At 47.0% G+C, this 18,304-nt stretch overlaps 1 protein-coding gene across 1 annotated transcript in view; it reads left to right on the top strand.

Moving 5' to 3' along the window:
- The first annotated feature begins 3,767 nt into the window (after nt 1-3,767).
- Nucleotides 3,768-18,304, top strand: part of tnxba (tenascin XBa) — a 50,548-nt gene continuing 36,011 nt past the window's right edge. The window contains exons 1-6 of the mRNA XM_065027169.1: nt 3,768-5,417; nt 5,627-5,764; nt 5,966-7,309; nt 7,948-8,070; nt 17,080-17,223; nt 17,465-17,584. Of these exons, the coding sequence (XP_064883241.1) occupies nt 5,354-5,417; nt 5,627-5,764; nt 5,966-7,309; nt 7,948-8,070; nt 17,080-17,223; nt 17,465-17,584 (1,933 nt within the window). The 5' untranslated portion in view covers nt 3,768-5,353. The remainder of the gene's footprint in view (nt 5,418-5,626; nt 5,765-5,965; nt 7,310-7,947; nt 8,071-17,079; nt 17,224-17,464; nt 17,585-18,304) is intronic.

Raw genomic sequence — 18,304 nt, forward strand, 5'->3', positions numbered from 1 at the left:
TAAAAAATACATTGTTTACACTACCTTGTAGTTTACCACTTTAATGGGCGGATGGAGAAGTAGACATACTTGGTATTCACATCTAAAAAAAAAACACTTTCCACAATCAATTTCAATAGAAAGTTAGCAAAAATAGATACAATTCTGCAACCATGTAAATACTTGTCTATTTATGGAAAGACACAGTTAACTTACTTACTAATGGCACTGCCTACTCTAGAAGACTCGTTTTTTAAATCATATGAGCAGAAAATATTTCATTTTATTTGGAATGCTAAGCCAGACAAAATGAAACGTGCCTATTTATATAATGAATATGAGTTTGGGGGGCTAAAATGATTAAATATTCAAGCTTAAACCTCTCATTAAAAGCTTCACTCATAAATTATACTAAACCCAAAATGGTTCTCCAGTAGATTATTAAGAAAGGCTCATCCTTTGTTTAAAAAAAATTGCCTTTTTGCCTTTATACAGATTACAACTTCTCATTTCTGACTAATTGAAAATGAAATTTTGTTTAAAGTATTGGCCTTTCTTAAACAAGCCATACAAAGATGGTTACAATTTCAGTTTTATCCTCCATAAAAGATAAAGCAAATATTACAACAAATGTTATGGTTAAACTCAAACATACTGATTAATTAAAAAAAACATCTTTATGGATTTGAAAAATGGTGTTATATTTATTCATGATATTATGAATAGAAACGGAGGAGTTATGTCACATATGCAGCTGTCGAAAATATATGGGAATATCTGCTCAATCCAAACTTACAAACAACTGATTGCAGCACTAACACAAAAATGGAGGCAAGTGGAAAACAGAAATGGAATAATGTGTCCCTGAACAAAGAGGGGGTCAAAATCAAAAGTAACTGTTTGGCCACCAGCTGCATTAAGTACTGCAGAGCATCCCCTCCTCATGGACTACACCAGATTTGCCAGTTCTTGCTGTGAGATGTTACCCCACTCTTCCACCAAGGCACCTGCAAGTTCCCGGACATTTCTGGGGGGAATGGCCCTAGCCCTCACCCTCCGATCCAACATGTCCCAGACGTGCTCAATGGGATTGAGGACTTCGCTGGCCATGGCAGAACACTGACATTCCTGTCTTGCAGGAAATCACGCACAGAACGAGCAGTATGGCTGGTGGCATTGTCATGCTGGAGGGTCATGTCAGGATTAGCCTGCAGGAAGGGTACCACATGAGGGAGGAAGATGTCTTCCCTGTAACGCACAGCGTTGAGATTGCCTGCAACGACAACAAGCTCAGTCCGATGATGCTGTGACACACCGCCCCAGACCACGACGGACCCTCCACCTCCAAATCGATCCCGCTCCAGAGTACAGGCCTCAGTGTAACGCTCACTCCTTCGACGATAAACGTGAATCCTACCATCACCCGTGGTGAGACAAAACAGCAACTCGTCAGTGAAGAGCACTTTTTGCCAGTCCTGTCTGGTCAAGCGACGGTGGGTTTGTGCCCATAGGCGACGTTGTTGCTGATGATGTCTGGTGAGGACCTGCCTTACAACAGGCCTACAACCCTCAGTCCAGCCTCTCTCAGCCTATCGCGGACAGTCTGAGCACTGATTGAGGGATTGTGCGTTCCTGGTGTAACTCGTGCAGTTGTTGTTGCCATCCTGTACTTGTCCCGCAGATGTGATGTTCGGATGTACCGATCCTGTGCAGGTGTTGTTACACGTGATCTGCCAGTGCGAGGACGATCAGCTGTCCGTCCTGTCTCCCTGTAGCGCTGTCTTAGGTGTCTCACAGTATGGACATGGCAATTTATTGCCCTGGCCACATCTGCAATCCTCATGCCTCCTTGCAGAATGCCTAAGTCACGTTCACGCAGATGAGCAGGGACCCTGGGCATCTTTCTTTTGGTGTTTTTCAGAGTTAGTAGAAAGGCCTCTGTAGTGTCCTAAGTTTTCGTAACTGTGACCTTAATTGCCTACCGTCTGTAAACTGTTAGTGTCTTAATGACCATTCCACAGGTGCATGTTCATAATTGTTTATGGTTCATTGAACAAGGATGGGAAACAGTGTTTAAACCCTTTACAATGAAGATCTGTGAAGTTATTTGGATTTCTACTAATTATCTTTGAAAGACAGGGTCCTGAAAAAGGGACGAGTTTATATGGGATTAAAGAGCTGAGGTCTATGGTGATAGGTGGGATGGGCTGAGAGTGGCAGAGGGGTGGGATTAAAGAGCTGACATCTATGGTGAGAGGTGGGATGGGCTGAGAGTGGCAAAGGGGTGGGATTAAAGAGTTGAGATCTATGGTGATAGGTGGGATGGGCTGAGAGTGGCAGAGGGGTGGGATTAAAGAGCTGAGGTCTATGGTGATAGGTGGGATGGGCTGAGAGTGGCAGAGGGGTGGGATTAAAGAGCTGAGGTCTATGGTGATAGGTGGGATGGGCTGAGAGTGGCAGAGGGGTGGGATTAAAGAGCTGAGGTCTATGGTGATATGTGGGATGGGCTGAGAGTGGCTGAGGGGTGGGATTAAAGAGCTGATGTTTGGTAATGTATTATTGTTATGTGACTGCTTTATATAAAATTACCATGTATGTAAAATGTGTATGCGAAATGTGTATGCAAAATGTATACGTAAAATGTATGTATATGTAAAAAAACAAAAAAATATATTTTTCCTCAAAATGGGTTAATAACAAAAAAAAATGTGCCACTGATTCTGCTCCAGCCTTTACCACCAGCCTGTCCTCCCTAATTAAGGTGCCACCAACCTCCTGTGATAAGCATAATGTTCTCATTGAAAGCATTCCAAGTAATCTTTGTCAGTTTGGATGTGGGGGTTTGACCTCAAGGAGGACTTCTGGAGAGAGCTACTACAAGTAGTTGGGTTTGTACGGTATAATAGCCCCTTTCTTCACCTGGTGAGGGAGCAAAAAAATGAATAGTTTAGGAGCAAAGTGAGGAAAGGGTTCAGTGTATGTGTTTGGAGAAGGAGAGCGGAAACGTCCAGTGAAAATGTATAGCAGCACCGCAGAATATACTACTAGTAGTGAACACAGTGCTTATCTGTTGTGCTCTGAGCCTCTGGCTCGTAGTCACTACATACCTCTACAGCCAATGGCCACAGCACAAACCTAACTTTATGACTTGGTTCCAGAATGGCTTTGCATATGTTAATAAACTGTAATCTGAGTGTACTCGTCTTGGCTGACTTGTTTATTCTTTTTCATTTGTAGGATAACTCTGGTGGATTGTCTAGCCTCCTCTCCACTGAGACACTGGGGAAGGAGTTTATAGAACTGTTGGAATTCGGACCATCCAAAAACTATTCTGCCTCAAAATGTTGTTTTCTCTAGCCCTCCTCTTCCTGCTAACCCCGTTCCCCTCCCTTCAAACTCCAGTAACCAATGAGAAAAGAAACGCCACAGGAACAGGAAGTGAACCGAAACCCTACGTCCTACTCACCCTCGCAAAACCAAAAACCGCAGCCACGCTTGTGAAAGTCACCAAAGAGACCCCTAAGCCCACTCTGAAAGCCCTAAACCCAACTGCAGCCAATCAGACACATCCAGCCCCCTCAAGCCCCCTCAAACCTCCACCAGCCACGCTCGTCAAACTCACCAAAGAGACCCCTAAACCCACTCTGAAAGCCCTAAACCCAACTGCAGCCAATCAGACACATCCAGCCCCCTCAAGCCCCATCAAACCTCCAACAGCCATGCTCGTGAAAGTCACCAAAGAGACCCCCTAAGCTCCCTAAGCCCAACTGTCAGAAAGTCACCAAAGAGACCCCTAAGCCCACTCTGAAAGCCCTAAGCCCAACTGCAGCCAATCAGACACATCCAGCCCCCTCAAGCACCCTCAAACCTCCAACAGCCACGCTCGTCAAACTCACCAAAGAGACCGCTAAGCCCACTCCGAAAGCCCTAAACCCAACTATAGCCAATCAGATTAATCCAGCCCCCTCAACCCCCCTCAAACCTCCAACAGCCACGCTCGTCAAACTCACCAAAGATACCCCTAAGCCCACTCCGAAAACCCTAAACCCAGCTGCAGCGAATCAGACACATCCAGCCCCCTCGACCCCCCTTAAGCCTCCAACAGCCACGTTTATCAAACTCACCAAAGAGACCCCTAAACCCACTGTGAAAGCCCTAAGCCCAACTGCAGGCACTCAGACACATCCAGCCCCCTCGACCCCCCTCAAGCCTCCAACAGCCACGTTCATCAAACTCACCAAAGAGACCCCTAAGCCCACTGTGAAAGCCCTAAGCCCAACTGCAGGCACTCAGACACATCCAGCCCCCTCGACCCCCTCAAACCTCCAACAGCAACGCTCGTCAAACTCACCAAAGAGACCGCTAAGCCCACTCCGAAAACCCTAAGCCCAACTGCAGGCACTCAGACACATCCAGCCCCCTCTACCCCCCTCAAACCTCCAACAGCAACGCTCGTCAAACTCACCAAAGAGACCGCTAAGCCCACTCCGAAAGCCCTAAACCCAACTATAGCCAATCAAATTAATCCAGCCCCCTCAACCCCCTCAAACCTCCAACAGCCACGCTCGTCAAACTCACCAAAGAGACCCCTAAGCCCACTGTGAAAGCCCTAAGCCCAACTGCAGCCAATCAGACACATCCAGCCCCCTCAACCCCCCTCAAACCTCCAACAGCCACGCTCGTCAAACTCACCAAAGAGACCCTTAAACCCACTCCGAAAACCCTAAGCCCAGCTGCAGTGAATCAGACACATCCAGCCCCCTCAACCCCCCTCAAACCTCCAACAGCCACGCTCGTCAAACTCACCAAAGAGACCCTTAAGCCCACTCCGAAAACCCTAAACCCAGCTGCAGTGAATCAGACACATCCAGCCCCCTCGACCCCCCTCAAGCCTCCAACAGCCACGTTCATCAAACTCACCAAAGAGACCCCTAAGCCCACTCCGAAAACCCTAAGCCCAGCTGCAGTGAATCAGACACATCCAGCCCCCTCGACCCCCCTCAAGCCTCCAACAGCCACGTTCATCAAACTCACCAAAGAGACCCCTAAGCCCACTGTGAAAGCCCTAAACCCAACTGCAACCAATCAGACACATCCAGCCCCCTCAACCCCCCTCAAACCTCTCACAGCCAGTGGTCCAAAGACCACAACCAAAGACAAACCCTCCATCACACTGCCGCATCCCATCCCCATCAAGGTGCTCATCACTTCTGACTCTGGCTGCATCAGTAAGGACACCCAGAGTGACGCTAGCAACCGCACCAAGGAGCAGACCCAGACCCATGAACTGAAGCTGAAGCCTGGCTTTCCTCTAACCCTGACCCACCGCATCAGTCTGGTTCCTACCTCCTGCACCGGGGGATGTGTGGCTGAGATGGCAGCACTGAAAGGACGTGTTGGCAGGCTGGAGAAAGAGATGTCCCTCATGAAGAGTAAATGTACGACTGGTCTTCTTTAGTTACACATAACCGTAAACTCCTAGTCGCAAACCTCTTTCATATAATAACTTCATTCTGATATGGAGATTATCCATGAGGCTAGTTTGAATTAAATCCAGAGTCTTTCTGGTAACCAACATTAACATTTCATCTTTTGATGTTTGCTCTGTCTGGTTTCATACTGTATACTCTCTTCCCATTCCTACCAGGTGCTTCCTGCTCCAAAGGCCCATGTCCCAATGACTGCAGTGCGAATGGGAAATGTGAGAAGGGAAGGTGTGTCTGCCTCCCAGGGTTCCTTGGTCTAGACTGCAGTAAATGTACAGCTGGAGCTGACTGCAGTAAAAGTCAGTTACTGTGCCTTCTTCATTTGATCTGACTTGTCTTCTTTGATCTCATTTTCTTTATTGCAATTCAGCTAGAAGGTTAACTTCCAGTCGCCACACACAAGCGCACCCCTTAGAATGCATGCCTAATATACATTCCTTCATTCTAAGTTGTATGCTTGTGTGTTTATTGGAACACATATTTTTGTCTCTCATCTCCAGAAGGTACCAAAGAGAAAATCCAGATAACGGTGGAGACGGTGGCGTTGAAGGTATCACCTGAGAGCAGTGCTATCACAGAGAGTCTGCAGGGGAAGAAGACCAAGGCAGACCAAATCCTCTTCCAGAACAAAACAGAGCAAAAGAAACCTACAGCCGCCAAAGAGGATGGTGACATCAAAAGCAAAACAAAAGGGACCACAGGTGTAAAAGCAGGGCTCACCAAGACACAAGCCAAACAAGGGGTTACTGTCACTAAAACCAAAACCACCCATTCCAATGCTACCAAGACTAGACTGGGCCGACCAACCGTCGGACAGGTTCTGTTGAAACACCATGGAGGAAGAAAGCAAGAGAGCAAAGGCAAAACGACAGTTATAAAGAAGCTGTCTAAACCTGACCTGAAGTTGAAAGGAACAGTGAAGGAGGAATCTGGAGGTAAAGCCAATGCTGAAGCTGGCAACCTCCAAGACCAGCCTCAAGCCAATGTCACCCAAAGCACTGTGAAGACGTTTGTGAACAAAACCCGGTCAGGAAAAGAGACTCTGGAACAGTCGACGTTGGCTGAGAAGAATGTGACTCTAACATCTGGAAAGAAAACAGTCAAAAAGGTGAAATTAGTTCAGGGGACTATGAACGTTACAAAGGTGTCATTGACTTTTGATATCACTAAGGCTGGGACGGGCAAGATCACCCTTACAAAGGACATTAAGACAGAGGCAGACATCTCCTCAGGCACATCTAAAACTACTGTGAAGACAGGGTCAGGCAAAGGCAAGACAGTCCCACGGAAGAGTCAGTATGTTGTGAACATGACCACTGTGGAGACCACCTCTGAAGTCAAAGTCTTCAGCAACAAGACAACAACTATCCAGTCTTCCAAAAACACCACCAGGAAAGCAGGAACAGGAGTGGGCCGTGGACTTGGCTCTGTGAAGGTTCAGAACATCACCACGTACGGCTTCACCCTCACATGGTCGGCCCCAACAGCCATGTTTAAGAACTTCACTGTGTCCAGAAGAGAGCACAGGGCAGAGGGTGAGGAAGAGGAGGAGGAAGAGGCGGAGGAGGGAGCTGCTCTCGGGGAAGAGGACAGAGTAGCCGGAGTCGTAAACTCCACCATTGAGATCCGAAAACAGAGCCCTAATGGAACCGTGGCTTTCCCCACTAAAGCTCCCGGTAGCTCCAGAGGTAAAGCTCACACAAAGAGGGTGTCCGTTGTTCTCCCCGACAGCGTTCGCTCTGTGGACTTCAGTAACCTGCGACCTCAGACCCGATACTCCCTGCACATATGTGGCACCACTCCCGGATCCCGCTCCAAGATTCACAGAGTAACCACCATGACAGGTAATTAGGAGAACCAAACCCACATAGAGACTTATTCATAATATTTGACCATAACTTTTTATGAATAACTCCTATAGTAATGTATCTTTTCATTCAATGTGCTTGTTCATGTATTGGATAGCCTGCATGTCTCTCTTTCATTTAAACTGTGGCTGCACTAAATCATCACTTGTGTTGAGACAGAATATCCCATTGTATATATATTTTCTATACTTCAAATGTACTGGGACTTTAGTGACTTTTTAACCTTTTCCTTCACCACGTTTCAGCCTCATGTTCGTTACCTCCAGTACAATACCAGTATCGACATATGTGAAAATTGTGAATTTCCACCTTTTGTAGAAGAAGAAAAAATAAAGTAAATGACATTCAGTGTGACCTGGGGAGCAAGAAAAGACCCTCCTTCTGGCTAGAAACTCCTTTTGAAAATCACAATTTGTATTACTTTTAATCCAACCCTGTGATGTCACAGAGAAGCAGTTTATAGGACCTTTCATCTCGTCTTTTTAACACACAGAATATAGAAACTGTTTTCACACGTTGACACTGGTGTGGTGCTGGAGACAATGAATATGAGGTTCCTTTAAATATCCTCTTCTGGCCTCTCCTCTTCCTTATTCATTTTCTTCCCCATGCAGGACCTGAGCCACCCACCGAGCTGGTGTTTAGTAACGTGACAGAAGCCTCTCTTTCTGTGTCCTGGTCCAAACCAAAGAACAAAATCTCCGGCTTCAAAATCACATACTCTCACTCAGTCACGGGTAAGTTACTGTTACCTTAGCTTTTATCATGTAATCTACCTCTAAGTCAGGGTTTTCTAAAACTCGGTCCTAAGGCCCCTCCTTGACAATGAGTATTTGAATCTGCTGTGTAGTGCTAGGGCAGGTTTGGGAAACCCTACTATAAGTGACAAGGTGATGAAACTTTGAACACTTTAAAAATAGTTTTTTCACACCACATTTGTCAGCACAAGGGCTTTACCAGAATCATTCAAGTGGAATTTACAACTTTTGTAGCATTCTTGTGTACTCCATTAATGAATGACAGATCAGCTGTTCAGTCAAAATACCTCCGTCATCCACAAACACTGACACTGTTTAAGTGTCAATCATGCCCGGTGTCCTCAAATGCGTGAAGGAGGATTTGGAGCGAGCGGTCGCATCTGCACTCGGTCCGCAGGTAGTATTACATTTCATTACATTTCATTATAGTACAACGGTTTGATTTGTCTAATCTTAGCAATTTTTCTTCTTAGCTAGCTACATAGCCGTCTTTGTATCATAGATAATTGCGTAATTATCGTATTTCATCGTCCTAACGCAGTCTACACCGCCCTGCAGCTAGCTAGCTAGCTAACGTCTACCGTTAGCTAGTCCACCGTCTACCAGCTCAACTTACACTCAACTGAACGACTTGATTAGTGTAGTGTTAGCTAGCTACATAGTTGTCTTTGCTGTCTTCGTATCCAAGATAATTGTGTAGTTTAGAGTGTGTAGTTTTAGAGTGATTATCTTAATTTACCGAGGTTAGCTAGCCAGCTATTCGTCGTCCTTAACGTAACAGAACTTCCGCACTCAACAATCCGGTCGCATTTCGCTTCGCTCCACAGGTAGTATCACATTTTTCATTTCATTACAGTACAACGGCTTGATTTGTTTGATCGTAGCTAGCTACATAGCTAGCTACATAGCCGTCTTTGTATCAAAGATAATTGTGTAGTCTTAAGCGATTTCCTAGGTTAGCTAGCCAGCTATTGTCGTTCTTTTAACGCAACGTAACGTAAATCAACACTGCTAGCTAGCCAGCTAGCCCCGAATAGCAGCACAGTAGCACAGTAGAAACCATTCACTCAACGGAACGACTTGATTAGTGTAGTGTCAACAACGCAGACACTGCCAGCTAGCCTACATAGTCAACAACGCAGCCTCTGCCAGCTAGCCTACTTCAGCAGTACTGTATCATTTTAATCATTTTAGTCAATAAGATTCTTGCTACGTAAGCTTAACTTTCTGAACACTCGAGACGTGTAGTCCACTTGTCATTCCAATCTCCTTTGCATTAGCGTAGCCTCTTGTGTAGCCTGTCAACTATGTGTCTGTCTATCCCTGTTCTCTCCTCTCTGCACAGACCATACAAACGCTCCACACCGCGTGGCCGCGGCCACCCTAATCTGGTGGTCCCAGCGCGCACGACCCACGTGGAGTTCCAGGTCTCCGGTAGCCTCTGGAACTGCCGATCTGCGGCCAACAAGGCAGAGTTCATCTCAGCCTATGCCTCCCTCCAGTCCCTCGACTTCTTGGCACTGACGGAAACATGGATCACCACAGACAACACTGCTACTCCTACTGCTCTCTCTTCGTCTGCCAACGTGTTCTCGCACACCCCGAGAGCTTCTGGTCAGCGGGGTGGTGGCACCGGGATCCTCATCTCTCCCAAGTGGTCATTCTCTCTTTCTCCCCTTACCCATCTGTCTATCGCCTCCTTTGAATTCCATGCTGTCACAGTTACCAGCCCTTTCAAGCTTAACATCCTTATCATTTATCGCCCTCCAGGTTCCCTCGGAGAGTTCATCAATGAGCTTGATGCCTTGATAAGCTCCTTTCCTGAGGACGGCTCACCTCTCACAGTTCTGGGCGACTTTAACCTCCCCACGTCTACCTTTGACTCATTCCTCTCTGCCTCCTTCTTTCCACTCCTCTCCTCTTTTGACCTCACCCTCTCACCTTCCCCCCTACTCACAAGGCAGGAAATACGCTCGACCTCATCTTTACTAGATGCTGTTCTTCCACTAACCTCATTGCAACTCCCCTCCAAGTCTCCGACCACTACCTTGTATCCTTCTCCCTCTCGCTCTCATCCAACACTTCCCACACTGCCCCTACTCGGATGGTATCGCGCCGTCCCAACCTTCGCTCTCTCTCCCCCGCTACTCTCTCCTCTTCCATCCTATCATCTCTTCCCTCTGCTCAAACCTTCTCCAACCTATCTCCTGATTCTGCCTCCTCAACCCTCCTCTCCTCCCTTTCTGCATCCTTTGACTCTCTATGTCCCCTATCCTCCAGGCCGGCTCGGTCCTCCCCTCCCGCTCCGTGGCTCAACGACTCATTGCGAGCTCACAGAACAGGGCTCCGGGCAGCCGAGCGGAAATGGAGGAAAACTCGCCTCCCTGCGGACCTGACATCCTTTCACTCCCTCCTCTCTACATTTTCCTCTTCTCTCTCTGCTGCTAAAGCCTCTTTCTACCACTCTAAATTCCAAGCATCTGCCTCTAACCCTAGGAAGCTCTTTGCAACCTTCTCCTCCCTCCTGAATCCTCCTCCCCCCCCCTCCTCCCCTCTCTGCAGATGACTTCGTCAACCATTTTGAAAAGAAGGTCGACGACATCCGATCCTCGTTTGCTAAGTCAAACGACACCGCTGGTTCTGCTCACACTGCCCTACCCTGTGCTCTGACCTCTTTCTCCCCCTCTCTCCAGATGAAATCTCGCGTCTTGTGACGGCCGGCCGCCCAACAACCTGCCCGCTTGACCCTATCCCCTCCTCTCTTCTCCAGACCATTTCCGGAGACCTTCTCCCTTACCTCACCTCGCTCATCAACTCATCCCTGACCGCTGGCTACGTCCCTTCCGTCTTCAAGAGAGCGAGAGTTGCACCCCTTCTGAAAAAACCTACACTCGATCCCTCCGATGTCAACAACTACAGACCAGTATCCCTTCTTTCTTTTCTCTCCAAAACTCTTGAACGTGCCGTCCTTGGCCAGCTCTCCCGCTATCTCTCTCAGAATGACCTTCTTGATCCAAATCAGTCAGGTTTCAAGACTAGTCATTCAACTGAGACTGCTCTTCTCTGTATCACGGAGGCGCTCCGCACTGCTAAAGCTAACTCTCTCTCCTCTGCTCTCATCCTTCTAGACCTATCGGCTGCCTTCGATACTGTGAACCATCAGATCCTCCTCTCCACCCTCTCCGAGTTGGGCATCTCTGGCGCGGCCCACGCTTGGATTGCGTCCTACCTGACAGGTCGCTCCTACCAGGTGGCGTGGCGAGAATCCGTCTCCACACCACGTGCTCTCACCACTGGTGTCCCCCAGGGCTCTGTTCTAGGCCCTCTCCTATTCTCGCTATACACCAAGTCACTTGGCTCTGTCATAACCTCACATGGTCTCTCCTATCATTGCTATGCAGACGACACACAATTAATCTTCTCCTTTCCCCCTTCTGATGATCAGGTGGCGAATCGCATCTCTGCATGTCTGGCAGACATATCAGTGTGGATGACGGATCACCACCTCAAGCTGAACCTCGGCAAGACGGAGCTGCTCTTCCTCCCGGGAAGGACTGCCCGTTCCATGATCTCGCCATCACAGTTGACAACTCCATTGTGTCCTCCTCCCAGAGCGCTAAGAACCTTGGCGTGATCCTGGACAACACCCTGTCGTTCTCAACTAACATCAAGGCGGTGGCCCGTTCCTGTAGGTTCATGCTCTACAACAACATCAAGGCCCACGGGTACATCCGACCCGCAAGAAGGTTTTTTACGGCCCTGGGATGATCTTGATTTATTATTAGAACCGCCCGCACAAGCATCTTTTACACGCACCAATACTACATTTCCCACAATGCAACCGAGCAGTAGGCTGCATTTCAATATTTATTGGCACAGCAGTCGTCTCACAGTAAAATTAACTCCAAAAATGGCAAAACTGGATACTGAGAACCGGGGTTTCAAACAAGGTGGGAGTCGGAGTATATGTTCTGAAGGTAGCTGGAAAACCTGTGTGTCTTCTGTGTGGAGAAAGTGTGGCTACTGAAAGAGTATAATCTGAGACGACATTATGAAACGAAACTATGGACATGGAACAAAGGCTACAAAAGGCAGAGGAATTAAAACTGGCCTCAAATCTCGACCTCTGTTCAAAAAAGCCAAATCACAAGGCCAGGCTGCTGTCAAGGCCAGTTTTATTTTGGCAGAAGAGATCGCTAAATCAGCCCGGCCATTTACGGAGGGGGATTTCATCAAAAACTGCATGATTAAAGTTTGTGACGAAGTTTGCCCAGAAAAAGGCAACTCTTTTTAAATGTGAGTCTGAGCAGAAACACCATTGCCCATCAATCTAAAAGAGCAGCTTGTGAAAAAGGGAAAAGATTTTATTGCATATTCTTGGCTGTGGATGAGAGCACCGAGACATTGCCCAGTTGTCAATTTTCATCCGCTCCTAAGCGTGACAGAGGAGTTTTTGGCTTTACGTCCTATGCATGGCACAACTACGGGCATGATTTGTATGAAGAGGTGTCAAGATGTGTAAATGAGATGGAGCTGCCTTGGGAAAAACTCGTGGGTTTGACAACCCAGTTGAGCACCTGCGATGTGTGGACACAGGAGCGGACTGGTGGCCGGGAAAAGATGCAAGAGGAAAACGCCAGGTGGCTGACAGCTTATCATTGTATCATACACCAGGAGCGTGTGAGGGAAAGCCTTGAAAATGGAGCATGTAATGAGCCACGCGCAGTTTATCAGAGCCAAAGGTTTGAATCCTCCAGGCATTTCTGACGAGTCAGGCCCTTATCACACCCAGGGAAAAGGGCACTGTTCTTGGACAGCAAAGGGAAAGACACAACACAACTCCGAGACGAAATGTTTCTGTGTGAAATGGCTTTTCTGTGTGACATTACTCGCCTCATCTGAATGCAATAAACTTGCAGCTGCAGGGTCGGGATCCATCTCTGATATGTACAGTACAGTGAAGGCATTTAAAACCAAACTGACTCTGTGGGAGACGCAGATGCGGAAAGAAAATTTGAGCCACTTTCCCAGCTGCCAGACCATGAAGACAGCTCTCTACCAGTGCGTTCCAGAGCACACAGTTGGCTGAAAAATAGGTATGCTTGCCGCTGACTTTCGGCGCTTCGATTTGCTGACTTTGAAGCACAAAAAAGCAGGTTGGAACTGCTCAATTTGCTGTTGACGTGGAACAAAACCTCCCTCCAATGCAATGATGCACTGCAAAATATGCAGGACAGTTCGCCCGGAGCCCCAATCAGGCTGCACGTTGTCTATGTTTGGCAGCACATACCTGTGTGAACAACTGTTTTCTTTGATGAACCTGAACAAAACATCACACAGAAGTCGACTTACTGCTGAACACCTCCACTCAATTCTGAGGATTTCTTCAGCTCAGAGCCTTACCCCGAACATTGATGAACTTGTGGAAAAGATGGGACACCACCAAGTATCACCCTCAACCTCAAACAAGTGAACATTACTGTGCAATATTTAGAGTTTTTACTCAGTTCAAGTTTAAAAGTTAAAATTTAATATTTGTTTTCACTGCATGTTACTTCTCCTTAAACAAAGTGTTGTTTTTGATTAATAGATTTTTGCACTTTATTTTTTTGCAATCTGATAGAAAATTGCTATTATTGTTTTTTTCTTTGAAGTAAATTTAGCCCACTTTTGCTAAAATAGAAAATATAGTCTACTGATGGTGCCTTGAATACCGGTTTCTTTCATTTAATGTTCATGTTATGGGGATATTTATATAAAGGAAATTTGTCTTTTGTGTCTGTTGAAAATTAAAGATTACTGACAGAGCCATAAGAAAATATTGCTTTATTTATCTGATCATATTGTAATATATTTGTTAGGTTTTCAGTAGGTTCAATTAGGTTCACTAGACTATATGCGTCATTTAAAAATTTTTCAATGAACATTCGAACAGTCCGGCCCTCGTCTTGTAGCTGATTTTTTTTATTTGGCCCTCCGTCCATTTGACTTTGACACCCCTGCTCTACAACATCCGCAGAGTACGACCCTGCCTCACACAGGAAGCGGCGCAGGTCCTAATCCAGGCACTCGTCATCTCCCGTCTGGATTACTGCAACTCGCTGTTGGCTGGGCTCCTGCCTGTGCCATTAAACCCCTACAACTCATCCAGAGCCGGTGCTGGTGTTCATTTCCCAAGTTCTCTCCCCACCCCGGCTCTCCACTGTGTGTTCCGCTACAAGACCATGGTGCTTGCCTACGGAGCTGTGAGGGGAACGGCACCTCAGTACCTCCAGGCTCTGATCAGGCCCTACACCCAAACAAGGGCACTGCGTTCATCCACCTCTGGCCTGCTCGCCTCCCTACCACTGAGGAAGTACAGTTCCCGCTCAGCCCAGTCAAAACTGTTCTGCTCTGGCCCCCAATGGTGGAACAAACTCCCTCACGACGCCAGGACAGCGGAGTCAATCATCCTGAAACCCCACCTCTTTAAGGAATACCTAGGATAGGATAAAGTAATCCCTCTCACCCCCCTTAAAAGATTTAGATGCTACTGTTCCACTGGATGTCATCCACCAATTTGACGCTCTGGATAAGAGCGTCTGCTAAATGACTTAAATGTAAATGTAAATGTAAATAGAACCCTATTCCCTATGTGTCAAATGTAGTGCATCATAAAGTGAATAGGGTGCCATTTGTTTTCCCCAGAGGACCAGTGTGTTACTATGTCTTTTATCCTGACAGGAGAGAGTGGTTCTGTGTCTGTCTGTCATCCTGACAGGAGAGAGTGGTTCTGTGTCTGTCTGTCATCCTGACAGGAGAGAGTGGTTCTGTGTCTGTCTGTCATCCTGACAGGAGAGAGTGGTTCTGTGTCTGTCTGTCATCCTGACAGGAGAGAGTGGTTCTGTGTCTGTCTGTCATCCTGACAGGAGAGAGTGGTTTGTGTCTGTCTGTCATCATGACAGGAGAGAGTGGTTCTGTGTCTGTCTGTCATCCTGACAGGAGAGAGTGGTTCTGTGTCTGTCTGTCATCCTGACAGGAGAGAGTGGTTCTGTGTCTGTCTGTCATACTGACAGGAGAGAGTGGTTCTGTGTCTGTCTGTCATCCTGACAGAAGAGAGTGGTTCTGTGTCTGTCTGTCATCTTGACAGGAGAGAGTGGTTCTGTGTCTGTCTGTCATCCTGACAGGAGAGAGTGGTTCTGTGTCTGTCTGTCATCCTGACAGGAGAGAGTGGTTATGTGTCTGTCATCATGACAGGAGAGAGTGGTTCTGTGTCTGTCTGTCATGATGACTGGAGAGAGTGGTTCTGTGTCTGTCTGTCATCCTGACAGGAGAGAGTGGTTGTGTGTCTACAGTATGTCTGTCATCATGACAGGAGAGAGTGGTTCTGCGTCTACAGTATGTCTGTCATCCTGACAGGAGAGAGTGGTTCTGTGTCTACAGTATGTCTGTCATCATGACAGGAGAGAGTGGTTCTGTGTCTACAGTATGTCTGTCATCCTGACAGGAGAGAGTGGTTCTGTGTCTGTCTGTCATCCTGACAGGAGAGAGTGGTTCTGTGTCTCCAGTATGTCTGTCATCATGACAGGAGAGAGTGGTTCTGTGTCTACAGTATGTCTGTCATCATGACAGGAGAGAGTGGTTCTGTGTCTACAGTATGTCTGTCATCCTGACAGGAGAGAGTGGTTCTGTGTCTACAGTATGTCTGTCATCCTGACAGGAGAGAGTGGTTCTGTGTCTGTCTGTCATCATGACAGGAGAGAGTGGTTCTGTGTCTTTCTGTCATCCTGACAGGAGAGAGTGGTTCTGTGTCTACAGTATGTCTGTCATGATGACAGGAGAGAGTGGTTCTGTGTCTGTCTGTCATCATGACAGGAGAGAGTTGTTCTGTGTCTACAGTATGTCTGTCATCATGACAGGAGAGAGTGGTTCTGTGTCTACAGTATGTCTGTCATCATGACAGAAGAGAGTGGTTCTGTGTCTACAATATGTCTGTCATCATGACAGGAGAGAGTGGTTCTGTGTCTACAGTATGTCTGTCATCATGACAGGAGAGAGTGGTTCTGTGTCTACAGTATGTCTGTCATCATGACAGAAGAGAGTGGTTCTGTGTCTACAATATGTCTGTCATCATGATAGAAGAGAGTGGTTTTGTGTCTACAGTATGTCTGTCATCATGACAAAAGAGAGTGGTTCTGCGTCTGTCTGTCATCCTGAGAGGAGAGAGTGGTTCTGTGTCTACAGTATGTCTGTCATCCTGACAGGAGAGAGTGGTTCTGTGTCTACAGTATGTCTGTCATCATGACAGGAGAGAGTGGTTCTGTGTCATGACAGGAGAGAGTGGCTCTGTGTCTGTCATCCTGACAGGAGAGAGTGGTTCTGTGTCTGTCATCCTGACAGGAGAGAGTGGTTCTGTGTCTGTCATCCTGACAGGAGAGAGTGATTCTGTGTCTGTCATCATGACTGGAGAGAGTGGTTCTGTGTCTGTCATCCTGACAGGAGAGAGTGGTTCTGTGTCTACAGTATGTCTGTCATCATGACAGGAGAGAGTGGTTCTGTGTCATGACAGGAGAGAGTGGCTCTGTGTCTGTCATCCTGACAGGAGAGAGTGGTTCTGTGTCTGTCATCCTGACAGGAGAGAGTGGTTCTGTGTCTGTCATCCTGACAGGAGAGGGTGATTCTGTGTCTGTCATCATGACTGGAGAGAGTGGTTCTGTGTCTGTCATCATGACTGGAGAGAGTGGTTCTGTGTCTGTCATCCTGACAGGAGAGAGTGGTTCTGTGTCTGTCATCCTGACAGGAGAGAGTGGTTCTGTGTCTGTCGTCCTGACAGGAGAGAGTGGTTCTGTGTCTACAGTATGTCTGTCATCCTGACAGGAGAGAGTGGTTCTGTGTCTGTCATCCTGACAGGAGAGAGTGGTTCTGTGTCTGTCATCCTGACAGGAGAGAGTGGTTGTGTGTCTGTCATCCTGACAGGAGAGAGTGGTTCTGTGTCTGTCATCCTGACAGGAGAGAGTGGTTCTGTGTCTGTGGATTCCCTGCAGTCCCAGGTGTCTCTGTCCAAGCTGTCCTCGGGGGCCACGTACGAGGTCAGTGTGATGTCCATCATGGGGAAGAGAGAGAGTGATCCCCTCATTGCCATCATGACCACAGGTAATCACCACACTTACCTAGATCTAATGTGCTGTAGCAACTCACCATTACAGTACATCATCATGCATTCTGCTTTGGACGTGGAGTGCAGAACGATTTGCCTTATTCTTACCCACAGTTTCAGTTGTCTTGCCCCGCAATATGACAACAATTAAGTGTTTTAAAACATGACATAAAGGCAAAACAATAATTGTTATTTAGCTAAATTCACCATGTAAAACACATTGCCTTTGGACTGTAGTACCTGCCCCTCCAACTGTTCTCCAAGCAATGAACGTAACAGATACCAAGGCAGTGCTGCAATGGACCCCCGCCATGGGCCAAGTAGACCGCTTCATCATCAGTTATGAGTCTGCAAAAAGTGAGTTTGGTATCATTTCCTGATGAAAAGATACGGTGAACATACATACAGTAGTATAACTATAGTTATACAGTTCCTTCAGAAAGTATTCAGACCCCTTGATTTTTTACACATTTTGTTACGTTACAGCCTTATTATTAAAAAAAATCCTCAGCAATCTACACACAATAACCCATAATGACTAAGTGAAAACAGGGTTTTTAGACATTTTTGCTATGAGACTCGAAATTGAGCTCAGGTGCATCCTATTTCCATTGATCATCCTAGTTAAATAAAGAATAAAACAACTTGATTGGAGTCCACCTGTGGTAAATTCAATTGATTGGACATGATTTGGAAAGGCACACACCTGTATATATAAGGTCCCACAGTTGACAGTGCATGTCACGGCAAAAACCAAGCCATGAGTTCAAAGGAATTGTCCATAGAGCTCCGAGACAGGATTGTGTCGAGGCACAGATCTGGGGAAGGGTACCAAAAACTGTCTGCAGAATTGAAGATCCCCAAGAACACAGTGGCCTCCATCACTCTTAAGTGAAGAAGCTTGGAATCACCAAGACTCTTCCTAGAGCTGGCCACCTGACCAAACTGACCAATCGGGGGAAAAGAGCCTTGGTCAGGGTTGTGACCAAGAACCCGATGGTCACTCTGACAGAGCTCCGAGTTCCTCTGTGGAGATGGGAGAACCTTCCAGAAGGACAACCATCTCTGCTGCACTCC

This window comes from Oncorhynchus nerka, linkage group LG14 (genome assembly GCF_034236695.1).
Source record: "Oncorhynchus nerka isolate Pitt River linkage group LG14, Oner_Uvic_2.0, whole genome shotgun sequence".
In the NCBI taxonomy this organism is placed as follows: domain Eukaryota; kingdom Metazoa; phylum Chordata; class Actinopteri; order Salmoniformes; family Salmonidae; genus Oncorhynchus; species Oncorhynchus nerka.